The sequence below is a fragment of the Sinocyclocheilus anshuiensis genome, unplaced genomic scaffold (assembly GCF_001515605.1).
Source record: "Sinocyclocheilus anshuiensis isolate Anshui unplaced genomic scaffold, SAMN03320099.WGS_v1.1 scaffold477, whole genome shotgun sequence".
Taxonomy (NCBI): Eukaryota; Metazoa; Chordata; class Actinopteri; order Cypriniformes; family Cyprinidae; genus Sinocyclocheilus; species Sinocyclocheilus anshuiensis.
Genome location: NW_015536549.1, coordinates 2901338 through 2928852, shown reverse-complemented (window position 1 = coordinate 2928852; position 27515 = coordinate 2901338). Strand labels below are relative to the sequence as shown.

Sequence of the window (27515 nt, the reverse complement as noted above, 5' to 3'; positions counted from 1 at the left end):
ACAGTGACACATTATTACATTTCAAAATAATTATTTTTTGTTTGGATATATTTTAGAATATAATGTAAATGTAATTTGTTCCTGTGATGTCAAAGATACATTTTCAACATCATTACTCCAGTCTTCAGTGTCACATGATTCTTCAGAAATCATGATAATATGCTGATTTGGTGCTCAAGATACAATTTTTTTTTTACTAATTACCAATGTATGAAGACAGTTATGCTGCTTAATATTTTTGTGGAAACCTTTCTTTTTCGGGATTCTATGATGAATAGAAAGTTACAAAGAACAGCATTTATTTGAAATAGAAATCTTGGATATTTTGGTTTGTGCACTTTTATTAAAATGTACTTATTTATCTATGCATTTTGTTACATATGCAGGAGGATTCAGTCAGCGTTTGCCCAATGCCAGTGCCCTGGGTAAATTACTCACAGCTTTGCCCCTGGGAAACCCTTTATATCAAATGCTGGAGCTCAAGCTTGCAATGTATGTGGATTTCCCCTCACACATGAAGCCGGGAATGCTGGTTACCTGTGCTGATGATATTGAGCTCTACAGTGTTCCTGCCCAAGAGAACGTAGTGTTTGATAAGTCAGGTTTTACTGCCTTAGCACACCCCTCCCCTCTCTCTATTGGTACCACTCATGGAGTTTTTGTTCTAGAACCAGCAGAGACGCCCAGAATTTGTGACATGGAATACAGAACTTGCTCTCAATTTCTGCACAAACCAAGCATCGAAAAGATGTTCAAATGCAATGCCATATGCAAGAGGGAAGGAAAGGAGTTTGTTTACACTGACAGCACTTACTACTTTGATTATGGGACTTCTATGACCCTACTAACCTTGTTCAGTGAAATCAGCCCTCTGACATGTGAAATCGATGCTTATGGAGACTTTCTTCAAGCCCTGGGGCAAAGAGCTACTGTGGATTACACGGAAAACACTGCCAACGTCACAAAGAAGGAAAACGGTCTCATTGAGATTCGCAGAAAGATTTTCCATCGTCTCAAAGGCACGGCACTCAACGTCATCCTGTTGAACAACTCCAAGTTTTATCATGTCGGCACCACAGAGGAATACTTGTTCCACTTCACCGCTGACCCCTGTCTCAGAGCAGAACTCGGCCTGCTCTCTGCTGCCTTCAGTGTGTGCGACTTGGAGCGATCGGAGAAAACTCGAGTTTGCGTGACACACAGCATCCTGCATCCCAGTGTGACTGTATCCCAGGGCAGTGTTGTGGAATACTCCAGATTAGATGCTAGAGTTAAAGTCGGAAGTCGATCTATCATCAGCGGCTGCTGGATTGGCACAGATCTATCAGTGTCAAGTGACACCTTCATACACTCTTTGGCTGTAAACCTGGATGGAAAAACGGGTTTTGTGACTGTGGTTTTTGGTGTTCGAGATGATCTAAAGAAAAGTGTATCCAGTCCTGCTCATATGAAAGCATTGAGCTTGTTTGAGGTTAATCTGGAGGACTGTGTTGGACTCTGGGGTTTGTTTCCAGAGAAGGTCAGGTTCTCAGGAGACACAACTATGTGTAGTTTGTGGAACGCCTGCATTTTCCCAGTGTGCTCCAATTTAAAGGATTCATTCGTGATGTCACTGGGGATGCTGAAGGCACTGGATAGTGGAACCAATTTCACACTACTAAAAAATGCCACACTAACCTCTTTACAAGAAACTCTGCAGAACAAGAACCTAGAGGAAATGTTGAAATTTAGGAAAAAACTGTATGAAGACATTCTCAGGGTGAATTTAAGTAATTCGGTCTGAGCATGTGTGTGTAAATGATCAATAGTTTGATTGCATATACTGCCCGACAAAGGCAAAGCGCAGTAAGTATGAGACAGTGCCTTCAAAGTTGTTTTTACTAAATTGATTTGATATCAGTTTTCACACACCGTTTTCTCTAAATCTGAGCTTAGTTAAATCAAACCGTATGTCACAGGAGATATAGTCCAGATTTTAGTCATAACTCAGTTTTGACAACAGATTACTGCTTTTTGCCTTGTAGGGCAGTATAGCCATGTGACGAAAATCGTAAATTGGCCATAACAGACACTACAGAAATACCAAGATGGTGCACTCACATTACTATGAATGGGAGAAAGGGCTAACAAGCAATATGGCAAAATAAGTCCCGCCTTCTGAATAAAAGAGCCGATTGCCAGTTAGTAAAGTCAACATGTTAGTATTTGTTAGTATACATGCCAATTAGTATTTGTATGCCTATAATAATAATAATAATATAATAATACTATAGTATTATTCTGTAACACTAGTTGTCAGACTCTGTTCCATGTTTTGTCAGTGTCTTCTGAGGGACCTCCAGAGTGCCCACCCCCCCTCCCCATTGGATGTTATATGGCGTGAGGTCACGCCTTCCGGAGGGGGGGGTGGGGGGGTGGGGGTGTGTTTGTGTGTGTGAATAAAGTCTTGGTTAAGTATTCTCCAGCGTCTCCTCGTATGTGTGCAACGTGACACTAGTTCTCTTAACTGTTGTATCAAACCTAGTCAATTCAATGTTTTGTTTATTTTATTAAATTTGTGTTGGATCAGTTTAATTTTGTGTGTGCAGATTTATTCCTTCTATGTTTTAATAATTTATCTTGGAGCGTCTTCACAAAACACCAATCAAGGCATGAAGTCCAAAGTATATCGTGTGTAACCTCAAAAGGAGAGAGAGGAAAAGCCCTCAAACTTCCTAAAGAGAGAAAAAAAAAATCATATTAATCCATTTGATTGTGATACATTTTGTCAGGATTTTCTGATTAATATAAAGTTTATTTTATTTTTTTTAATTATTATTTTTTTTACATTTTACTGTCAATGGAATGCATCCTTGCCGGAAAGAATTAACTTCTTTCAAAAACTTCTTAAACAAACCAAAAAAATCTGACTGACCCCAAACGTTGAATGGTAGTGCATTTCTTTTATAGAACACAGAATCATCTATTTTAGACACATCCAAGTTCAGAGAGAAAAAGAGAGAAATACAGTTGAGTCTTGATGCAGCTGTTGTCTGAAGAGAAAAATCGACCGTGGCTTCACCCTGTAATTGGTACAGATCCTCAGAGAGGTCAGCTGTCATTGTTGTCACATGTTCCACACTGAGGCTGATGTATTTTTAGAAGGGGCTGTGATTCCTTATCGGACTCTTCCCTATTGTGCCAAACAAAGCATTGTGTTACCACTGCATGAGACTTTCCCTCCAGCTAACGGTGTACAAAAGTTTAAACCAACCAGTCTGATGGGGAATTATAAATCAAGACCCACTCAAACCTGTACAGGTAAACATTAAGCTTCTTCAGTTGGCTGTTTGATTCATTCGGTTCATTGGTTCGGTTGGTGTTAATATAAATAGATTAAGACTACAATATTTTCAGTCTTCCAGTCCTTGTTGACATATAGATTCTTTAATGACAGTGAGTAATGATTGTTCTGTATGTAAAATTGGATTATTGTGTCCATGTTGTGGTATTGATTCAATGTCGTTTTGCTTTAGATGAGTGGAAAAAGAAAGTGAGTGAGTCATATGCTGTTATAATTGAGAGATTGGAGGAAGACTTGAAAATTAAGGAGGAGGAGTTCAAAGAACTCAAGCATGTTTTCAGGTGAGACTGATTGGAACTAAGAGTTTTATTAGCCTCTTTTGTAGTGTACTATTATTAGTGTTTACAAATGTGGACTTCTATGTTAATAACACTACTGAGGAAAGTGAATGTGGAAATCTGTTTTATGTTTTATTTTTATACAGCTCAGATGAAGCATTCAATAAAGTGAATCTGAATTATCGCACAGAGGGTGGACTGTCCCTGCTGCATCTCTGCTGCATATGTGGAGGTAGATCTAAAACATGTTAAACGTTATCTGCTATAATGCAATGATATGTTAATTTTGAACATTATATATGATTCATTCCAATGTACTTATGTTGAGTCACTATCATTTCACTTTGAAATTATATTTAACTTACTTTGTGGGAGCGAATTTCCCCCTTTTGATTGACGATTCATTACCTTCAGTTGTTATGGTACTTTCATATAATTCAAGCTGTTTTCTTTTTTTTGCTACAAGGGAATAAAGCTCACATCAGGACGCTCATGCTGAAAGGTCTGCGTCCATCCAGACTTACCCGGAATGGATTCACTGCACTGCACCTGGCTGCATTCAAAGTCAGTCAAGGGTTAATAATCCCAAATACTGTGTGCTAGGAATCAATCATGTTAAAAATGTTTAAAAAAACAAATTGATGTGATAAGTGGTTATTTTTGTTTCTGTGATGTAGGGTAATGCTGAACTGGTCACTGCGCTGCTGCATGGTGGAGCAGATATCCAGCAGGTGGGGTACGGAGCCCTCACGGCACTACATATAGCTACTGTGGCCGCCCATCTTGAGGTGCGTGTTGGACCTGAAGATAAAGTATTTAAACCAGGTCATTCAGAAATTGTGATGGACTTCATATGAGCACATTTGAAAGACATATTCAAAAGGTTTTCCCTACTTTTCTTCAAGGTTGTTGATATTCTCTTGCAACACGGGGCATATGTTAACGTCCAAGATGCAGTGTTCTTCACCCCTCTGCACATTGCAGCTTACTTTGGCCATGAGCAGGTCAGTCTTTACTTCATATCATAAATGTCCAGGACTTCATAACAGCTTTTCTTGTGGAACAGGTATGCAAGCTCCTGATGAAATTTGAGGCTGATGTCAATGCAAGTGGAGAGGTAGGGGACAGATCGCTTCACCTGGCTGCAGCTAAAGGCTATCTGGGCATTGTCAAACTGCTGATGGGTGATGGCAGCAAAACTGATGGTGAGAGTTTTACTGTATCAGTATATCGACATTTAACTCTTTCCCCGCCAGCATTTTTGAAAAAAGTTGCCAGTCACCGCCAGCGATTTTGATGATTTTCAGTAAAATTGGATGGCCTCCAGTATATTTTGCTGTATGAATATTTGAATATGCAATACACCAAAATAAAGATTTTAAACAAAAAAAATCCATTTTATTCTAGGTTAAAGCTTAAAGCTTAAAGTTTTATCAACACTTGAATATAGGTAGGTTTCATAAAAAGGCATAATTTTGAGCAAAAAGGTGAGAAAAATCACATTTTTTATCAAAAACTACATCTAGATAATATTCAGTACGATTATCAAAGCATAAATCCAGTAAATCGCTTCCATCAACACCTCTAAAGCTTGCACAGACATATACCACTTCCTGGATTAACATTTTACTCCGTAACATTACGCAGTTTTCATTTATATGCTATCTATTGCTGATGATCGCATTATTTTTCATATGCATCTGTTTATGCTGGGTACACACCACAAGATAATTGGGCTGATTTTGGGCCGATTTCTCCCCTTCCTACAATCCTAGGTAATGTCCCGATTATCTTGGTGGTTCTAAAGATTATCCTATCAGATTTTCCTGTGGTGTGAGGTGTGTTAAGAGCGACTAAATCTGCTCGGAAGAACGTCGGAGGCGCCCCGATCGCGAATCGTAAATATTCAACATGTTGAATATTTACGATCAGAAATCCTGATGTGTGGGGGGAACATCACGGCACACCACACACTATAGGAGCAAAACGGTTAAATCTAGGATTTTTTGTCCTCATGTTTGTGGTCTCTCACATTTTGAAGATCTTATAAGATTTTAAAAATCTTTTAGTGTGTACTACCCAGCATTATCTGAACAGATTTGGAGAAATTTAGCATCTATTGCTCACCAATTGATCCTCTGCAGTGAATGGGTGCTGTCAGAATGAGAACACATCACAATAATCCACAAGTAATCCACACGACTACAGCCCCCATCAGTTAATGCCGTGTGAAGCGAAAAACTGCATGTTTGTAATAAACAAATCCATGATTTGAAGGTTTTTAACTTTAAACCATTGCTTCTGGTTTAAAAAATGAGTTCTCTATTGAAAGTATTTATACATTTCTTAAAAAGAAATACTAAATCTGTTCTGATGTAGAAACAATCTTAACTACATCTTTGATATGGCCTGAGGGTAAGTACATTTTCAACAGGTTGAAATTTTTGGGTGAACTATTCTTTTAAAGCCTATCTCTCCTATACAGTCAATGCTCAAGACAACGAGGACCATGTTCCCCTTCATTTCTGCTCTCGATTTGGACACCAAGAGGTTGTCCGTTTCCTTCTGCAGGGCACCTTTGACATACAGCCGCACTCTGTCAACATCTACGGTGACACACCTCTTCACCTGTGAGTTCACACACAACACAAGGTGGCAGTTAAACTCAACAAATCGCTAAAGTGGAATTAAATAATCTGGAATCTGGAGAGCGGTTATAGTGATTGTTGTTTGAGTCTCATATTTCCCATCAGAGCTTGCTACAATGGAAAGTTTGAAGTGTTGCAAGAGATTATTCAGTTGTCTGGCACAGAGAGTCTGTCTAAGGAGAACATCTTCAGTGAGACAGCTTTTCACAGGTAACGTTCCTCCTGACCACTTCCATTTGTTACATTTTCATTCATTTATGGGCATATATAGAAATGTGTATTCCTCCAATGACAGATTGGTTTAAGATACCTGCTGATATTGTTACGCACTAAATGAAGGTCTAATTGTACTCTGTAGTGCCTGCACCTATGGCAAGAACCTGGAAATGGTCAAGTATCTGCTCAGTCAGAATTCTGTGAGCATCAACCATCAGGGGCGAGATGGACACACAGGTATGATGACAGCAGTAATCTGGTTTACATCATAAATTATGACAATAATCCAGAAATATTCCTGCTCTCATCAACTGTAACTTGATATTTCAATGTTCTAAGACAGACGTTATATGAGTTATGATGATAGTCTGGTTGATCTTTGAAACAACAGGTCTGCATAGTGCCTGTTTCCATGGACACATCCGACTGGTCCAGTTTCTTTTGGACAACGGGGCAGATATGAATCTGGTGGCTTGTGACCCCAGCCGCTCCAGTGGGGAAAAGGATGAACAGACATGCTTAATGTGGGCCTATGAGAAAGGTTATTTTATATATTTATACATCTATAAAGGTTATCTCTCTCACATATTTAACACACACACACACACACATTACATTTTCTAACTCTAAAGGCTAAACATGTCTGAAAAAAGCCTTGCTTTTAAGATATGTGACTGACAAATATAAATTTTACTATATACATGTTATATGATCCATGTGTGCATGTTAACTTTAGGCCATGATGCCATTGTTACTCTGCTAAAACACTACAAACGACCTCAGGATGATTCACCCTGCAATGAATATTCTCAACCAGGAGGGGGTATGAAACACTCTCCACATGTAGCCTGACAAATTTGTACTGTGAATTAGCTGTTTGGACAAATCAGTTGCTGTTGTGAATTTTAGGGAAAGTATGAGAAAAAAGTTCATTTTGTTGTTGTTTCTGTTGCAGATGGATCTTATGTTTCTGTTCCTTCTCCCCTGGGAAAGATCAAAAGTATGACTAAAGGTAAAACACACACACATACACAGTTAGCTGACTTCATGAATCACTGTTGCTATGATACTCTTTTTATGTCCTGAACTACTGCTACCCACAGTCACCAAAAATTTCTGAGAGACTGTGAGTCTCCAAACATCCTCCCACTGCGTAATTGCTACAGTTTAAGCCTTTAAGTTTGAATCTGTCAGAGACATTACAAATAACGTAAACAACTCCTGTTTACCCTCTTTTCTCCTCAGAGAAGGCAGATGTGCTCCTCCTGAGAGCAAGTCTTCCATCAAACTTCCACCTTCAACTTTCTGAACTGGAGTTTAATGAGATTATTGGATCAGGTATGTCAGTTTAATGAGAAACATTAGCTCTCCCTGAGTCCCCATTAAACCCTAATCCTCTAAAACACTGCAACCATAGGCTCCTTTGGAAAGGTCTACAAAGGAAGGTGCCGCAATAAGATAGTTGCAATTAAACGGTAAGAGCTTTTTTTCTTGTTTTCCCTGACTGTCCTCCACATCATGTATACAAAGCAAACTGCCATGACCTTCGTACTTTTCCACAGGTACCGCGCAAACACGTACTGCTCAAAGTCGGATACAGATATGTTCTGTCGGGAGGTGTCCATCCTGTGTCGTCTCAAACACCCTTGTGTGATCCAGTTTGTGGGGGCATGTTTGGACGACCCCAGTCAGTTTGCCATAGTAACCCAATATGTGTCTGGAGGATCACTGTTCTCCCTGTTACACGAGCAGAAGAGGTGATTTTAAGAATACTATGTGTATGTATGTATGTGTATACATACACTACTGTTCAAGAGAAATTTGAATCATTTTTCATTTATAATGTTACAAAAGATTTCTATTTCAAATAAATGCTGTTATTTTGGAATGTGTTCATCAAACAGTCTTAAAAAAATGTCGGTTTCCACAAAAAAAAAAATCTAAAAATTTCTAAAAAGAAAATTCTAATTGGTGGAACTCAACATTAAGGTCATAAATAGGGTCATTTTCAAAAACGTTAGAGATGTCCTGGCTAGCATGTAGCTATAAGAGGAAGAAATCGGAAGCAATCTAGGATCTGTTTATAAGACCTGCATCAATACCACTAAGTGTCTGATTTCTACTTAGTGCTCTATATGCAGTTTAAGGTGATCAACATCTCATTGATCTGTTTGATGATGGGTTTGTGCATTGATCAGTGGTGAGGAGGAGGTGTTCACTTGATGTCTTTACATCCAGAATCATCGATCTGCAGTCCAAGCTCATCATTGCCATTGATGTGGCCAAGGGCATGGAGTATCTGCACAATCTGACCCAACCAATCATTCACAGAGACCTCAACAGGTTAGTCACCATCTTCATCATCATCATCATCATCACACGCTTCGTTCAATAATCATGCTCTGTCCATTTGTTTTTAACCATCCTATTACATGATAATCAGTATATTTTTAGACTGTCAAGGCTGGCAGCAGTGATGAAATGTAGTATTCTGAACTCTATTTTAAACCTCCCTTCATCCAATGATCTTTTCAGTCATAATATTCTGCTCTATGAAGATGGGCACGCTGTGGTGGCTGATTTTGGAGGTAAAAAATGTCACATACACTAGGCACCTGAACAAATGTTTACCTCACTCTTTCCTGCTTTATTTTGTTAGAGCAAAAACAGTCGAGTCAGGTTGAAAACCTTGGATTCAAAATCAAAGTTATGCCTAGAAAAAAAACTGAAAGCTTTAGGATTTTGAAAAATTGAAAACGAAAACACATTTTTGACATAAAATGAAGAAATCGTGAATACTTCCTGGTCACTAATCAAATCTTACCATGTGAATTTCTTTGTGCAAATGGTCAGATTTTCTGGGTTCAAGATGCTCTTTGGATCATTGCAAATCTTGCTGGTGTCAATCAACAGCTTCAGTGCTGTGATCATAAAAGCAAAAGTGGGACAAACCAAATACTAAGACATGAAATTCATGTTTAAGATAGACTGTTCACCCAAATTATTGTGCTGATAGTATAATTTGTAATGAAAAAACTGTATTCGGTTAGTAAAAGTCACTTTTGATCTCCACAATTTATGTAATGAAAATACTTCTGTATTGTTCTACAGAGTCTCGCTTCCTGTTGTCTGTGGATGAGGATAATATGACTAAACAACCTGGGGTAAATGCGCTCTGTGTTCTTGATTAATTCTGTCTATTAATTATCACCTTAAAAAAGTAATGCATTAATAATCTTCAGCACATGCAGGCAGTTTTAATACTGCTTACATTGTGGTTTTGGCTCTCTTGTACGTCATGTTAAATACGTCAATGTGTCTTTGGGGGGAGTATGTGTGCCTGTCCTTTGGGGTTAGCAGGTGTTTTGTAAGTCACACATTGTTTTGTGTTTGTCATTTTGCTCCCATAATGCTGTGCAGAACCTGCGTTGGATGGCCCCTGAGGTGTTTACCCAATGTACACGCTATTCGGTGAAAGCGGACATGTTCAGCTATGCTCTCTGCCTATGGGAGCTACTCACAGGAGAGATTCCATTCGCACATCTCAAACCAGGCACTGTACTGCAATACCTAATATTGACCCTCATTGCCTATATTTAGTTATAAGGTTTAATTTTCTCTGTACTTGGGACTTTTTATGAGTTTTTCATCTTTATTTTCGAGTTGATTAGCAAAATATTAATTATAAAATAATTAAAATATTTTAAAGGAATTGTTCACCTAAAAAATGAAATCTGCTCACCCTCAGGCCATCCAAGATATAGATGAGTTTGTTTCGTGATTCAAACAGATTTGGAGAAATTAAGCATTAGATCACTTGCTCACCAGTGGATTTCTCCAAATCTGAAGAAACAACCCGTTTACATCTTGGATAGCCTGAGGGTGAGTAAATTTTCGTTTTCTGGGTGAACTGTTCCTTTAAAAATATTATAAAATATTAAAACAGATTCAAATAAATATTTAAATGAAATGATTGAAAAAGTGTATTCATATAATAATAATATATAAATCTGAATTAACAAGGTCTCATTCTCATCTCTGTGAACTCTTTACAGCTGCAGCTGCTGCAGATATGGCATATCATAATGTCCGCCCTCCTGTTGGATACTCGATTCCCAAACCCATCTCAGCACTGCTGATGAGAGGCTGGAATGTCTGTCCAGAGGTGAGTGACCCACATCTAGCCCAACACATGCTCAGAAAATAAGTCACATACGGTAGGTTTATCAGGAGATATGCACACTTACTTTAAATTAATGTAAAATAGTTTTTAAAAAAAACACTATGAAATCAAATTAGTTGCTTTTACATAGTTAATAATATTTAGTTAATATAACATTATAGCATTTAGTTAATTGCTTTCTAGGTAAAAAGGGGAGAGAAAGCACAAAAATTATTGCAAGTACATAAAGCATTATTTAAAAACAGACCAAAATTGAAACAAAGAGCTTAATCTAATTTAGGAATATTCAAATTCTTAAAATCTAAAAAAAAAAAATTCTGTCACCTTATCTCTGTAGCTCAGGACAAGTTGCATTTGTATTTCTGTTGATGAGCATCCAGTTGCTAGCCTACCGTGTCTCTCTACAGCAAACCTATGCCAGGTGTTTTCTCATATACAGCATCTTTGCAATGTTCTCAGCTCTGGTCCCTTAGGTGCGTGGCTGAAACTGTGTCAAGCGTGCTTGTTAGGAATGTGCCCTGGTACCAAGTGCAGCTTGACACTATTCTCTAGACTAGAGCACAGAGCTTTTGCTGAGAAACACATTAAAAGAGCCAGTATGCTAACAGCTTCCACAGTGCTTTCATTTAGTGTTGCTTTAAGAGATGTACAACATATTGTTAAACACTGTATTCAGTGATAATATTCAGTTTCAAAAAAATGCTTTATATTTTAATACATTACATTTTTTAAATAATGTAGTTTATTCCTGTGATTTTCAGCAGCCATTACTCCAGTCTTCAGTGTCACATGATCCTTTAGAAAGCATTCTGATATGCTGATTTGATGCTCAAGAAACATTTCTTATTATCAAAGTTGAAAACAGTTGTGCTGCTTAATATCTTTGTGGAAACCGTTATGTATATTTTTTAGGATTCTTTATATAAATCTAAAAAGAAATGTCACTTTTAATAAATTTAATATATGCTTGCTATAAATAAATAAAAAAAATATATGTATATATATTAACCCTGATAATTTCAAGTGTATATATGGTCTTCGTGGTGTTTGTAATGGTTAAACCTTCTTAATTTTTTTTTTCTTTTTGTTTTGAAGTCCTTCACTCTGAATGATGCTTGGGCAGCGATCAGCGAGTCCTCTTCAGAGTAGCAGCTGATTGGATAGCCAGAGATTATTTCCTGTACTTTAACCAAACCTCTCTGATTAAAATACCCTATTTTTGACTCTCTGTGACAGGAAAGACCTGAGTTTTCGGAAGTGGTTGCCAAACTCGAGGAATGCCTGTGTAATGTGGAGGTAGGTTACATGCACATAAATGATATGTCTACTGTACATTTTTATCTATTTGACCAGTACTTATTCATATTTCTATGTGTGTCCAGCTTATGTCTCCAGCCTCCAGTAACAGCAGTGGTTCTCTTTCACCCTCGTCCTCCACGGACTGCCTGGTAGCACGTGGCAGCCCTGGACGAAGTCACGTAGCTGCCCTCCGCTCGCGCTTCGAGTTAGAATATGCCCTCAACGCCCGTGCCTATGCATTTTGGACCCAAAAGTACACAAACACACAAATCTATCACAAACCTATGCACTATCCAAGAATGAGACTATGATTTTGCAAACTAAGTTGTATTTGCTAGGAAGAGCCCCCCACCAACTTATTGCCAAACTACTGTACATTAGTGTGAAAACAAATATGAATTTAAATAGAAGTCAATACGTCATACCCATGCATTAATGGAGGAGTCAGGCCACCATGCTCTTTTGTTTGGTCAGTGCCATGCAGTCCAACCACAACACTTCTGTACAGTCTGAAGTGCTGTTGCTTGGAAACCGAGGCATGAAAACAAAAGAAAGAGACTGCAATGAAACTTGCATGACATTCACACTGAGAACCTTTGCTGGTGGTCACCTCTTAATTCTTTATGGGTGGTGATGAATGTGTGTGTGTTGTGGAGGAACCTGGCAACTGTCAACAAAACCACCAACTGAGAAAATTTCTAGAAGGAACTCCTACTTTGGTTATAATTTTTGCAATATGATGTTTTATGTAACCAGATCTAGCATTACACACAGTTTGGTGGTAGGAGCAATAAATCAGGCCAAAGTGACACTGTGAATGACTAAATAGAAAACAAATTCAATAGAGGATCATCTGAGCAGGACAAACCCTGCAAGGCCTCATTGAGCTGATATGACAACAACAAAGCAACAGAAGTGTATCCTATTTAGCATCATTAAAATTTCATATTGCAGAAGAATCGTGCTTGTTCTGTGGTCTTACGTGTAAACCAATACTAATCGCATTGTTGAATCAATCCTCTCTTTTATTTTGACAGCTCTGGTCGGCGGTCTTCACAGGGCTTGTCCCTGGATGAGCTGAGGAGGAACATGCAGTTCCCACCCATTGACCGAAATGGTTCGTGCCCAACTGGAAATTATTATCAAACGTGTGATTCATCTGTTTATGTAACAGCTTAATGTGGGGGCAACATTGTTTTTCATTTTAATTTACATAAAATATGGCAACAATCATGTTGATATAACCCATGTAAATTTGATTTGAAGTTAACATGACATTTTCACAAAGATGAGAGCATTGTGTGCATGTAAGCATATGGTGCAACAAGTGGGTGGTTGTATTAAAGTGCATGTCAGTCACTGTGTTCCATGCTGTTCCCGCAGGATATGTGTCAGATCCCATGAGCACCATGCGTTTCCATTCATGCAGCAGCAATGGAAGTTTTGAGGACAGCAACTAGAAGCAGCAACTCTCTGAAGAACATCACACACAAACACACTTGCATACATGACATATCTAAATTACCATAATTATGAGCTTCAAACACTATTCACATTGTTGTCGAAGTCATAATGTTCAAAGAGCTCTGACTTCTTCCAACCTCACAATGATGTTGTACAAGGTTTTTTATATTGTGTTTGGTGATTCAATGTCAAAAGCAAACACTTTTTTTAGACAAATAAGCCAGCGAGTGAAAAAGGAACTTGACAAGATCATGACTGATGTAACCTAACAACACAGGCACTCTTAGAGCAATTTGGCCTTGCTTGTGGGATCGAAACAGCTCAAGTTTTGATTTAACTGCATGATTATGACAAGGAACAAAGAAGGTATCATAGCAATGTATGTGAACTAATCCAATGTAAAATCATAAGAACACCATTAAACTAGTGCCAAAAATCAGCAAGGTGTTCATGTCATTCACATCACACTGCATCTGCATATTAAAGTGTTCTGAATACTAATTAGGAACACAGAGGAAAGTGCAAACATTGAGGGTTTAGTTCAATTCTGTAATACACCACACGATTTTTTACAGTCTGGAGAAGCTGACGCTAGTAGCCGAAAGTCAGAGGCAGAGCCAGTCTGCAGCTTTGAGTAGTCAGATTCCATAGAAAATTGCGTAGAGTATGATGGTCATAGACTCTGATTTTTTAGCTTCAGTCTATCCAGTCGGAGGATATCAAGCATGTTTGATATTTTGAGCTGATTTTAGAACGCATATTGTTTTCATTTATCATGTGTCTCCTAGCAACAGTGCACGTTTCTGCATGATTTTTTTTGTGATCGGAACAACTTTAAAGTCTGGTAGTGTACGGTCCTCAGTCGTTTAGTGTATGATGGACAGTTTTTCCTCTGTGACTATTACAAAGTCAGTAAGTGTATGATGCCCAGTGTTTTAAAATATTTTCAGATTTTAAAAGTTGTGTAGTATATGGCAGCCTTTAGTTAAGTTCTGAAGTGTCTGAAGTATGTCCGTATACTGCTAGTGCAGCCTGACCAACTGGAGGGTTGGTCTGATAACGAAAAGCAAGTGCCATTATTTTAAACCCATTAATATGGGTTAAGGCAGGGGTGTCCAATCCTGCTCCTGGAAGGCCAATGTCTTACAGAGTTTAGTTCAAACCCAACAAACCTGTCTGGAAGTTCTAGTAATCCTGAAGACCTTGATTAACTGGTTCAGATATGTTTAATTGGGGTTGGACCTAAACTCGGCAGGACAGGAGAAGGATTGGACAGCCCTGGGTCAGCTGAAGGATTTACCATTGTACTAATAACTGTTCTCCGTGTGAGCAGTTGTTAATCTGGGATATCCTGTGGGCCCAAAAAACCTTGAGTCATCCAATGAGAAAGTGCTTAAAGTGTCTCTACTGGTGAGAGTCTGTTTGAAATGACCATCAATTACTTTCGTTCTCCTGTTTCCGTCCACGTTCCTGCTTCCATCTGACTGTCTAGAATGGACGTCTACACTTGCAGTGTCGTCTTGGCTCCTGTTTTCCGATTTATTGATGATTGTGAGGTCTGTAACTACTGCGATTGTCGGACTCTGAGGCTCGATACACTCCGTCTGAGATACATGTTCAGGTTGCAAATTGTGTTCTGAACTCTCCAGGGTCTCTTTGTTACTTGCTTCCTCTGTTTGGGATAAATGTGTGGTTTCACCAGTCATATTTTGTTGATTACTTCTTTCTGACTCTTTTGCATTCAGGTCGACATTTGTAGATACATCCTGTTGTTCAGTTTCAGATGGTGCTCGGTCTTTAATGTCTTCAGATGTTGCTGTTGTCTCTAGGTTTATGACATCATCTGACACTGAAGTTTCCTGTCCAGCAGTGTCTTTTTGATTGGTGTGTTCATCATTACTCTGTCTTGACCAAGTAGTGACCAAAGAACCTCTAGTATCTCCAGCCTCCTGGACTCTTTCATCTTTTGTTGAGGTATGTATGCTGTCTTTAGAGTGATTACTGTGAGCATCTGCTTCTATGGCCTCAACTTTAGTCTCTGTTTTCAAGCTTTCAGCCACAGACTCTGTGTTCTCATTGAGAATTTTCCTTACAGGAGTTGCAGTTTCGTCTCTATTCTTGAGTGTTTCATCAAGGCCCTCAATATCAGTACTTGTTGGTATATCTGTAGCATTTAATACTTCACCATTTAGCCTCTCATCGGTTTCTTCCAAGATGAGACCCTCTTCATCATGGGGCTCGATGAATGTCTGAAAATACCTTGATTCCTGGTGTATGTTAATCCAGTTACTTACTAGATCCACCCCAACTGCTTTAGTTAAAGCTGCTGAATGAATGGCAAGATCCTCTGAATCGATGCTCAGAACTGGACCTTTGACCCCTTTTTTGACTTTCTCCACAGGCTGTGATTCCAGTGAATGGGAAACAGATGAGCCACCATCATTATTTACAGAATTCCCTTTCTTCTCCAGAGGTTCCACTGGATCTACATCCATTACTTCAGGAGCATCTCTACTTCTCAGTTCAGTGTCAGTAGCTTTCAGTTCTGACTCATTTGGTTCTTCTGCTGTGGCATCTGCCAAGACAATGTCATTTTCTGTATCCTTATTGACCATCTCCTGGGTTATCTGAGAGGTTACATTTTCTATGAATGTTGTTGCAGATGTTTCCGATTCTTTATCACCCTCTTCTTTGTCATCCTGTTTGTCTGCTTTTTGATTGTCACTGGCCTGGTCCTCATGTTCATCGCCCAATTGAGACTCTCTTTCTGACGGAACAAGTTCAGCATCTGACTTGTTTTCAGTCTCTTGCTCGTTATCAACATCTTTTTCTTCTTTCATATCTTTATCAGTTTCTGGCTTTTCATAATCATCTAAAACATCTTGAGCCCTATCACCAGTTGTCTCACTCTCTGATTTGTCTTGCAATTCCTCTTGGAGATATTCTTCTACCTTCTCAGCCTCCTCAAGACTGACATCTTGTCTTTCTCCATTTTCAGCATCTATGTTACTATCCAGCAGGTCATTATTCACCCCAGTAGGTTCATCTACTTCTTCCTTGGTACTGGCCACTGTGTCATCATTGGGTGCCCCCCTTGAACCAATTTCATTTTGTTCTTCCTTTGAAACAGATTCCTCATTTTGGTCCTCAAGGTTGACTTCTAGTTTTTGGGCTGTATTTTCATCAGAAGATGCCTCTTCTTTTCCATTCCCTGTATCTAATGTATTCTCACTAATTTTGTTCATATCTGTCACCTCTTTCTCTGGATCTTCTACCAACTTTTCACCTGTTTCTAACTCATTCTCTACACAATTTCCATCTGTTCCCTCTGCCATCTCATCTATCTTCTTTTCCTCCACCTCTGCTTCTTCTTCCTCTTTCTGAACCACATCTTCCATTGTTTCATCTTTCACTTTTTTGGTTTCTCCTCCAATATCATCCTCACTGTTTGGTTTTTCTTGCCCTTCTTCCTCTGCCTCAACACTAATTATATTTCTAACCTGTTCTCCATTTTCTGGTTCATTCTGTTCATCATTCAGGCTATCATCCTCTATTTCATTACCCTGTGTCCTCACATCTTGACCACCCTCTGACTCATTTTGTCTATTCCCAGCCTCAATAGACAGTTCTTCAGCTTCACCTTCTTTATGTTCATCATTCACACCATCTTCACCTTTTTCTGTACTGTCCTCATTTTCTTTATCTTCTGCATTTAAATCATGGCCACCCTCATTTTCTTTCTCACTACCTTGGGTCTCTTCTTCCCCAAGTTTCACTGCCTCTTCTGTTCCCCGATTTTCAATTCTATCCTCAACCTCTAGCTTTTCTGTAGCTTCCTCCTCTGCCTTATCTTCACTAGATTTTTCTCCATCTTCCACCTTACCAACAGAGCCCCCATCATCCACCTTGCCATCTGTCTCCTGTACCAATTCCCCAGTTGACCTATCATCCCCAGCCTCATCTGCTAGGTCTTCTCTTTCATCTCTGTCAGTCTGTCCATCGCTCCTCCTCTCTATGTTCTGATCTGCGTCATCAGCGTCTCGCTGCCTCTCAGTGTCACCTGCACCTGTTTCTGTACCATTCTCTGTCTGAGATGCCGAACCCTCTCCCTCCATCTCTGGAACCTCAGTGTCTGTATTTTCAGTATCCAGCGTTTCAGCATGTGTCTCTGGTTCTTGTACTAATGAATCTTGTACCTCTGGAATTGTATTGTCCCCATCCATAACTTTCTCCTGTGCCTCCTCAGTTTCAGTTTTCACTTCCTCTCTTTTATCTGGTTGTTCAACCTCATTTGTACTCTCACTTTGTTCTTCCGTCTGCTTTTCCTCCATGTCTAAACTTTCCACTCCTTCCTTAGTCTCATCTATTTCTTGGACTACTTCTTCTGTGTGTAAATGCGGTTCCTGTGTATTTGTCTCTTTTGCAGGCTGACCCATCTCAACATGCACCCTTTCCTTACATGCAGCCTCCTGTGAGTTGGCTTCACTTTCATCTGGAATATCATCTTGTGTGTTTGATGGTTGAGGCAAAGTGATATCAGCCATTTCGGCTCCTGTAAAAGTGAGCATTTATAATTAAACCTTTTCAGATTCATACATTTTTACAAACACAAAATTAACAAAACTAATTTGTTGTGTAAAAAATGTATCTTTACTAGTGCTATTTTGGAAATAAATGATGAAAAGACTACTTTTTTTACCTTGGCCATCCTTTTGGGTCTTCACTGAAGCCCCTTCATCTTCCTCTGTGCTTGTATCACTAAACTCTGGCTCTGAACTACATTGAGATTGCTTTAAAATGGCCTCAGCCAACTTCTCCTGCATTGACTTGGCTGTTTATAGTCACAGGGAATGAGACATATGACATCCATAACAAAATGTTAATGTTATCTTGAAAGTGAATTAACTAAATGAACAACAGTCACATAATTAGTGGGATGAATTTAATATCAAACATATTTCGAAATGAAATCTAGAAGCATTGGAAAAAAAATAATAGTGTAAATGAAACAGTTGCTCAAAAGTTTATTACCACAAGCACAGCAAACACACTGACTGGCAACACAGCATGCAGCGAACAATCACTTAAATGTTTTCACACTGGACAGTTGCCAAAAAAGGATCCATAACCATATCTGTTGAGAATACACATGAATTTTACACAACAACCAATTAAGCCAAACAGTGTATTTAATTATGTGTAACAGAAAACAAATAAAAAATGGCTAGATGCACATTATGAATCAAACACACTGAAATCAGAAACTTAACACAAAATCACAAATAGAAAACACTGCTCTCTATTCCCAGCAATTAAATTAGCAAATCCACAAGAGCCAACATGTAATGCATACTACACTTTATAGATTGTTTTGCAGTGCACTTGTCATATTTAAAAAATATAACTCAAAAATGAGTCTAAACCTTGATGGATTGTAAGAGTCAAGACAGATTGGTTTATACTGAGCAGTATGCTTACGGGAAACAAATAACATGCAATTAAAACCACATTTGATAACACAAACCATTTAATACAATGATTTTTGCAAGACCACCTAGAGTTAAACAAACTGGGCTCTGAGTGGCCTTGACAATTACACAGAGAAGTGTGTAACATATGTTCTGCTTTTAACACAATCAGAACTCGAGTAAATAATGAGGTCATGTACTTGCAAAAAAACATGTCATCATGCTCTCCTCGGGTAAAGGTAAGTAAAGTATTTCAGGTAGTAACAGGGTAATAAAAGATGCTAATTAGTTAAAGCTGAAATGTGTAATTTCTGTGCCTGTAGCGACACAAAAAAAATGTAAAAACATGTCTCTGCTTATTAAGCTGGGATAGGAGAAAGTATTTTAACATCCAACAAATGACACTAAAGCTTTAATGATAAATGCTGTGTGAAGTAACTAAACACTTTATCTTGCAGCAATCAAAGCTGAAAGTAGAAAATCAAATACCAAAAAAAAAAAAAAGACCCTCCAGTTCTGATGTAAAAGCCAACATGAATAAACACACAAGGTTTGATCATGACAGACACACAGCACTAGTTTACATGCAGACACTCACCTCTCTCAGGTTCATTTTCTTGTGGCTTATCTAAAGGTTTGGCATCCTCCCCAGATTGCTCACCTTCAGTTCCCTCTTTCTTGTCTGTGTCTTCTGACATTTCCAGGTCGCTCTTCTCCATGCCATCCCCTGGACTATCCTGTGTCCCAGAATCTTCCACTGCAGCTTGAGGCAATGTAACATCGCTGGACTCTGTGACCTCTGTCTCCTCCGGTTTGGTCTCAGCTGTGGTGAGAACTTCCTCTGCATGTAAGCTCTCCTCTGGAACATCAGAAGTGGTGATTTCTTTGGTGTCCTCCACAATTTCTCTTTCTCTGTTGTCATTGTCACTGCTGGACAAGCTGGATGTTCGACCAGATGAGACAGATGATGACCTTTTGACCTCTGAAAGAAGAAGACAAATAATCTGTTGGTTTTAGGTGTTTAACAATCTTGACATGTTGCTGAATAGTGTGAAAAAGTAACATTTACTGGACATATTGGTGTCATCGCTGTCAGAGTTGCTTTTCTCTTCATTTATGTCATTTTCATCCCTGATCTCAGATTCTTTTTCTTCCCCAGTAGCAACAGAAGCTGGATTTTCCACTGCTTCATCACCATCTTCAACTGGCCCTTCATCATCTGCCTCAAAGTCTTCCTCATAGTCTATATGAGAGCATGGCATAAATGTCAAGGTCAAAGCAATTAATTTAAAGGATTAGTTCACTTTCAAATTAAAATTTCCTGATAATTTACTCACCCCCATGTCATCCAAAATGTTTATGTCTTTCTTTCTTCAGTCAAAAAGAAATTAAGGTTTTTGATGAAAACATTCCAGGATTATTCTCCTTATAATGGACTTCAATGGCTACCAAACGGTTGAAGGTCAAAATTACAGTTTCAGTGCAGCTTCAAAGGGCTCTACACGATACCAGACGAGGAATAAGGGTCTTATCTAGCAAAACGATCGGTCATTTTCTAAAAAAAAAAAAGTATATGCTTTATAAACAAAAATTTGCGCCTTGCACTGCTCTGCGATGCGCGTCCATGACTTCACGTAATACGTAATTACGTTGAAAAGGTCACGCTTGACGTAGGCGGAAGTACCGACTCAGCCAGTGTTTACAAATGTGGAGAAGGAGGACCGTTCGAAAGTTGTTGCGAGTTAAAGTCCAATTTTGGGGGGGGGAGACTGATATGTTCTCAGAATTGCGAGTTTATATCTCACAATTCTGAGAAAAAAAGTCAGAATTGCGAGATATAAACTCGCAATTGCGTGAAAAAAAGTCAGAATTGTGAGTTTATATCTCGCAGTTCTGGCTTTATTTCTCAGAATTGCGACTTTATGTCTCGCAATTGCGAGTTTATATCACGCAATTCTGACTTTATATCTCAGAATTGCCAGTTTATATCTCACAATTATGACTTTTAAACTCGCAATTCTGAGAAAAAAAGTCAGAATTGTGAGATAAAAAGTCGCAGTTACCTCTTTTGTTTTTTATTCAGTGGCGGAAACGGGCTTCCACGCATTGCAGAGCAGTGCAAGGCGCGCATTTTTGTTTATAAAGCATAAACTTTTTTTTTTTTTTTTTAGAAAATGACCAGTCGTTTTGCTAGATAAGACCCTTATTCCTCGTCTGGTATCATGTAGAGCCCTTTGAAGCTGCACTGAAACTGTAATTTTGACCTTCAACCGTTTGGTAGCCGTTGAAGTCCACTATAAAGAGAATAATCCTGGAATGGTTTCATCAAAAACCTTAATTTCTTTTCGACTGAAGAAAGAAAGATGTAAACATCTTGGATGACATGGGGGTGAGTAAATTATCAGGAAATTTTAATTTGAAAGTGAGCTAAGCCTTTAAAGATGCAATAGAAATGACCAAAATGACTTTTGTGTATTTAACATACACATTTTATCAGTATGTGTTCTATGGGTTTCAAAGCCATGACCTTGGTGTTGCTAGTGTCGTGCTCTACTTGTCAAACAATGGGAACACACAATTTCTAAAGTTATATACAACAGCTGAGACTTAACCGAAACTGTTTTTTTAACCAACAATGTTTTTTTTTATCTTGCATGTAATCACAAGTTAATTTGTTGTTGTGCTACGTTCAAATAGCCCTGCAGAAGCATCAATTAAAGGTTGTGTTTTTGAAATCAGGAAACTCGTAGAGTTTGTACCATCTTTGGTCTTTTTCTGTCCTGTTGTTTCTCGATTAGGTTCTGTCTCCATTTCCTGAGGCGTGTCAAGCTCTGCATTAGACTGTGTCTCTATGTCCTCATCTACATCTGTGGCCTCCTTAGCATCAGGGGATTTAGAGGTTGGCAGCTCCTCTTTCACTCTTTTTTGAGGAGGGGTGGGTTTTTTGTCCAAGCCCATGGCAATAATACACCTGAAGAATTACATCATACAAAACCATAATGCATCTTGATTAGCGGTAGACCAATGTGGGGTTTTTTCAATGGCCAAAGCCAATAATGATAAATAGGCAGTGTGGTGGTCGATATAATGCTACCATGAGGTCGGTAAGATTTTTAAAACGTTATCCTCAACAAGGCTGCATTTGGTCAAAAATACAGTAAAAATAGTAATATAATGAAATATTCTTACAATTTAAAAAATAACTGTTTTCTATTTTAATACATTTTAAAATTAAGTTTATTCCTGTGATAAAGCTGAATTTTCAGCAGCCATTATTCCAGTCTTCAATGATACATGATCATTCAGAAATCATTCGGATATGCTTATTTGGCATTATTATCAATGTTAAAAACAGTCATGCTGCTTAATATATATAATAAACCATAAATATATATAATAAACCATAATAAACCTATATATATATATTATAAAAGCGTCTGCTAAATGATTAAAAGTAAATGTAAATATCATCCTTGCCAATATAAATGTGTTTTCTATCACTAAACTTGATCCGATATGGCACAATTATTTAAGAGGAATTTAAAGTTAAAGTTGGAAAACCAAAAAAATATTTGTATAGCTATGTTGTATAGCTGGGATATTTGTAGCTATGTTTCTTTCTCTACGAAACTGCAAAGATTTTGTTCTTGATTTTTTACAATGAGCACAAAAATATAATTGAAATATACATTTTCATTACTTGTAGCATGGAGAGGCTCCCTCCACACCGCAAAATCCAAAGTGTCCGTGTCTGCCCCCCAGCCGAGAGCCTTTCCTGTGTTTGAACTCACAGCAGGAGCTGAGCCGATCCACTTGCAGGCCATTCAGGAAGAATGTAAGACTGAAGGGAAATCCTTGGTGACGTCTTGACACAAACTGGAACACTTCTACATGTAAAGGTAAGCAAAGAAAGTTCATTTCCATTTGCTTTTGATGAATGTGCCTTATAATCAACAAGGAGAATCACATAATAAATGCAAAATATATTCTAATATATGCAACACTGCCAGGTTAGAACCACTTATTATCAAAAAGCCCCCAGATCAATAGTGTAACTCAATTCATGGTGTTCTTAAGATATGAATTGCAAAGCACAGGTGTACAGAGACCTACACTGACCTCCCTCTCTCAGATTCCCTTTGTAGACACACAGGTTCTCTCCTCCACAGTGCTGCTGAAAGACCTTCACCTCATCTCTGAGGTCCATCAGATCATGGGACAGGTGAACACTCTTCCCAAAGTACACCATGCTTACTAATACTTTACTCTGGGCTGATGTCCTCTGGAGAGAAGACGGCTGCAGACGGAGGAATAGCATAGTGTATAATAGAATATTTGTAAGTGAAGGTTTATTTCAATGTAAATAACTTCAATATACTGACCTCTGTAGCAGCTGTTGGTGCCGTAGTGGGTCTTAACTTTCGACCCCTGAGTGTGCCGTTCGCTCTCTGCCCTCTTTCTTTCTTCTTTGTGAGGGGTGGCACAGGGGTCACATAGTTGTTAATGACAGGAAGACGGTAGGGCGAGACAGTGCTAGAGAAGTCTGTCGTGGTCAAATGTTTCATGGCGTCTCTGTTCAGCTATAAAACAACCCAGAGAGATAAAAATATTATTGCTGTGAGGCAGAGTTATTATAGATAACTAAAATTTTAAACGGAAACTGAAATAAAATTAAATATTAAAAAAACTTATTTCATCTAGTTGCCATTTTCTCGTTTTAATTTAGTTTAACTTGATATATAAAATAATACATAGACACACACACACACACACACACACACACACACATATATATATATATATAAATATATATATAAATAAAATACAAAAACAACTACAAATTGCAAAAACTACTAGTTTATGGCTCTGAAGAAATCTGTATAAGAAATAAAACTAACAAATCGAAAGACAATTGTTGACTTACAGTAAAATAATTAAGACTTTTGATTAATAAAAAATTAAATGATAAAAATAATGTGAAAATCATAGCTTTGATAATTTGGTCAATATTTAAAATATTATAATATTATTTATAATATTCATATCGAAATCTTTTGATTTAACAGACTTAATGGTATCTCTACAAATCTGAGAACAATTTGAGACACTTTTGGGATTTCTTCTGAAATACTATACAAGATACATATTTTCTCACTATTTATTCATATTTCCCTCCAGAAGTAACAACAGATATATTAAAGATATCTAATTTGTGATTTTTCTTTCCTACAGGAACACACAAAAAAGTTGATCTTTGATACATCAGCAGAGCAGTATGCAAATTAGTAATATTAGACGTTTGAGTGTGATTTGTGCTTTGTCGGTGACCCGTGATGAGGGGTTAGTATTAGGTGTAAGTATTAGGACCTCAAGATGGTCTCACCGTATAACTGAGGGGCTGATCGGTGTCATTGGAGGAGTCATGGTCCCGGGGTCTGTGTCGAGGGGAAGTTCTCTTCAGAGAGGACATGGCACTATTGCTGTTCAGGGGATTGAGTCGACCAGGCCTCTGCATCTTCCCTGGAGCCGTGTTTGGCCTGGAGGAACTCAGCTACAGGAGTAAGACAATAACTCACTTACCAAATTTAAAATATGCTGAATATACATGCTTAAGACATGTCCTACTAATGCAACACTTGTGCATTATCGGAAAGGAGTTATATATACACTAAAATTCCAATTGCATTAATTGTACAATATTAAAGTCAAGTCAAATCATCTTTATTTTAAAAAAATAAAGTCAAAACTACTTCCATTTTTAAGGAGATTTTAAACTAGTAAAACTAAGAGCTTAACATGTGGGTTTACAAAAACGTATCTAGAGAAACCAGAGCAAACAATCAAGCTCATGTGTCATCAATTTACTGGAGCAGTAACTCTCCAGGCACCGTCAACAGGCAAACATCCATGACTGAAACAACCACAACACCTCATATCACCTTCTGCTAAACATGTCAGAGCCTAATGAGCAAACAATGATCTGAATCTGCAATTTAGCAACCATTAAGACTAGCTGGGTAACTATCTAGAATAAACACAAGCAGATATAAAATGACAGCACATCACTAGGAAAACAGTCATTTATAATACAGCATTGAAGCACATTTATTACGGAGGAGGTACCTACTAATTGTAATGTACAGTATGTAAACTGAAAGGAAATGGTTAGATCATAAAGCGATTTTACCCATTATACACTTACAGATTCTGTTGACTCAGAATGCTCTTCCTCCGGTCCAGAATGCCGTGCGTGTGAGATCTTTGGCCTTGTGGGTGGCCGGGGTGACAGCATTAGCATTGGTTCATCTTCATATCTCTTGGTGCGCTCAGCCTAACATAAAATGCAAAATGTTAAATCACAAAATTAACTTTATTATCATGTCACCAAGGCCAGTTTGAGTCTGAAAGGAGTTCTGTAAAAATGACAAACCTTCATTTTGTGGATTCGTTCCCTCCGTGCAAATTCCTCAAGTTTTCTCCTGATCTCAGTTTGATGAAGGCGCTGAATAAACAGTGGAAAAGTAAAATATCTAGAAAAACTTTTTTTTTCCTCAAGTTTGCTTTAGTTCATAAATTTTATTTGATTATATGAGAAGTCTAGTACAGTGTATCCCAATGTTTTTTTGTTTTATGTACCTTTTAACTTGAACTATATAATAGAATAAATACATAGTATAGTCTACAAATTACAAAATTATAATAATAAAATACATAAAAATGATATTGATATTAATTCTTAATATTACCTGTTACCTTAAATATATTACAGAAATTATATGTATATATATATATATATATATATATATATTTGAGGTTAGATGACTGATTCATTTAAACTAATTGTGATTATTTTAAGTTTTTATACATAAATACTGCCTTTTATACTGTAAAAACTCACATCAGTGCCCTTACTTTTTGACACTACACAACAGTCTAGGATAATAGAGCTTCTGATAAAGCATCTGTGGACTGTATAATGCTCTACACAACAGTCTAGGATAATAGAGCTTCTGATAAAGCACCTGTAGACTATATAATGCTCTCACCTCCATGTCTAGCACTTTGTGAAAAATGGCCTGAGCTAGACACTCCCTCACATGTCTCTGATGTGTTCGCTGGATCAGCTTGTGCTTGTACTCCTTATCAGGAACAATCCGGCCGCTCCGAGTGATCTGAAGCACATGCACCTGCATTTAATGACTGATGCATCTGATCTTGTATGACATAAAGTGTCTTTCCTTTCATCTTTTAACAAGTTATCTAAAGTGATCTTTATTAGAATGCTAATTACATTCTATAACTTTTGATATAACATTCATTGAGATCAACGTATGTTAGTTTGTAAATATTGAAACTTTTTAGAATGATCTAAATTCTAGGCTAATCTCATAGAATAATCATAACATCATTTTCTAGATTGACTTTCTAAAATGTGCACATACCAGACCAACTTTCTTAAGATGTCTTCGTATTCTTGCATTGTTGAAGTATCCGGTCAGATGTTTGTCAGTTAAGCTACTGTAAGCTGAAATAAGACTACATGGACAAAAATATTATCAACACTGTATTCCTGAGCTTTGATAATGTCAATATGTTACACTATTTGAAAAATAAATAAATCTGTCAGTATCTGTAATCCCAGTAGAAACCGGCCTGCTGCCAGGCACATTAAAACATTCAAATATCTCATCCCAGAAATGATGAACTTGTAATGTAAAGATGGGCCCTAGCAGGCTGATGGAATGATTCAGTGATCCTCAAGGCCACCAGTGCCAAGGATTTCAGCTTGAGGTGAACACTCTACATCTGTGTCAAGTGTAGTCTTGGAAATGCTCGACTGTTTGTCTGCCTGGCTTTTTCCGATACAGATTTGATTTCCCTCAGCGTTTGTAAAGAAGACAACACAACCTGTACACCAATCCTCAGGCCAAGTAGATACCATTACCGGTGTCTGGTTTCTATTGGAATTGAGTGTGGATGGATAGCACACTTAACCCATGGCCCCCCTTTGAATTCATGTCTTTCTCTAAAATTGCTCAGAAATAACACATAATGCCTGTGAAAGACAGTCTAAACAATATGGATTAATTCTAATTACGCGTAAATATAATTCATTTTTGTCTTAATGATCAATTCAGAAATATATATGACAGCTAGCGATTTGAGGTATGTTCAACAAATAAACAACATTCCCTTAAGTCATGCCTGAACAATATAGCCTGTCTATTAAGGAGTGGTTGATCTCTTCTGTCGTTTCATCTCCACAGTAACGAGCTTTTGGTCATATAGTGTCATGTCATAAAAATAAAGCTGAAAAATTACATGCATATTGTTATAAATTATAAAAATTGTGCATAATGCAGCTAGCAGTCTAACACAGGACAGTAGTTTTACAGTTAATTTCAGTCAACACTGCAACCTGGTCTAGCTTAGTTACTCACTCTTGGTTCAGATGACTCATTTTGTCGGTGCGCAGTGATATTTGATATGAATCAAGCAATCAAGCAATAATAGGAGAGCTTTCATTAATCCAGAGGACATTAAAACTATGTGCTCATCTGTCTGCCCGGCTCTGAAAACTCAACACCTTTCCTCGCGCGGAACTGATGACAGCCA

General features: G+C 38.0%; 4 protein-coding genes across 4 annotated transcripts in view; 2 read left to right on the top strand and 2 right to left on the bottom strand.

Annotated features, from left to right (window-relative positions):
* The window catches only part of LOC107699845 (fucose-1-phosphate guanylyltransferase-like), a 24729-nt gene extending 961 nt beyond the window's left edge, over positions 1 to 23768 (top strand). The window contains exons 4-6 of the mRNA XM_016501252.1: positions 387 to 2201; positions 23293 to 23303; positions 23757 to 23768. Of these exons, the coding sequence (XP_016356738.1) occupies positions 387 to 1783 (1397 nt within the window). The 3' untranslated portion in view covers positions 1784 to 2201; positions 23293 to 23303; positions 23757 to 23768. The remainder of the gene's footprint in view (positions 1 to 386; positions 2202 to 23292; positions 23304 to 23756) is intronic.
* On the top strand, positions 2925 to 13857 carry LOC107699804 (serine/threonine-protein kinase TNNI3K-like). The gene is made up of 25 exons (XM_016501200.1): positions 2925 to 3300; positions 3516 to 3624; positions 3768 to 3853; positions 4088 to 4185; positions 4299 to 4409; positions 4527 to 4625; positions 4688 to 4826; positions 6107 to 6251; positions 6375 to 6479; positions 6628 to 6722; positions 6877 to 7026; positions 7222 to 7308; positions 7441 to 7497; positions 7731 to 7823; positions 7903 to 7960; positions 8048 to 8242; positions 8724 to 8828; positions 9021 to 9073; positions 9597 to 9649; positions 9906 to 10038; positions 10541 to 10650; positions 11905 to 11964; positions 12051 to 12220; positions 13005 to 13084; positions 13351 to 13857. The coding sequence occupies exons 1-25, from the start codon at positions 3111 to 3113 to the stop codon at positions 13425 to 13427; spliced, it is 2658 nt and encodes an 885-aa protein (XP_016356686.1). The 5' UTR covers positions 2925 to 3110; the 3' UTR covers positions 13428 to 13857.
* Positions 14739 to 18202, bottom strand: LOC107700445 (spore wall protein 2-like). The gene is made up of 2 exons (XM_016502094.1): positions 18131 to 18202; positions 14739 to 17983 (listed from the first exon to the last, which is right to left on the bottom strand). The coding sequence occupies exon 2, from the start codon at positions 17973 to 17975 to the stop codon at positions 14739 to 14741; it is 3237 nt and encodes a 1078-aa protein (XP_016357580.1). The 5' UTR covers positions 17976 to 17983; positions 18131 to 18202.
* On the bottom strand, positions 19352 to 27515 carry LOC107699814 (glutamate-rich protein 3-like). The gene is made up of 12 exons (XM_016501210.1): positions 27341 to 27515; positions 26342 to 26435; positions 25946 to 26071; positions 25330 to 25401; positions 25102 to 25230; positions 24283 to 24450; positions 23282 to 23479; positions 23019 to 23196; positions 22600 to 22786; positions 21659 to 21870; positions 19969 to 20142; positions 19352 to 19881 (listed from the first exon to the last, which is right to left on the bottom strand). The coding sequence occupies exons 1-12, from the start codon at positions 27358 to 27360 to the stop codon at positions 19475 to 19477; spliced, it is 1965 nt and encodes a 654-aa protein (XP_016356696.1). The 5' UTR covers positions 27361 to 27515; the 3' UTR covers positions 19352 to 19474.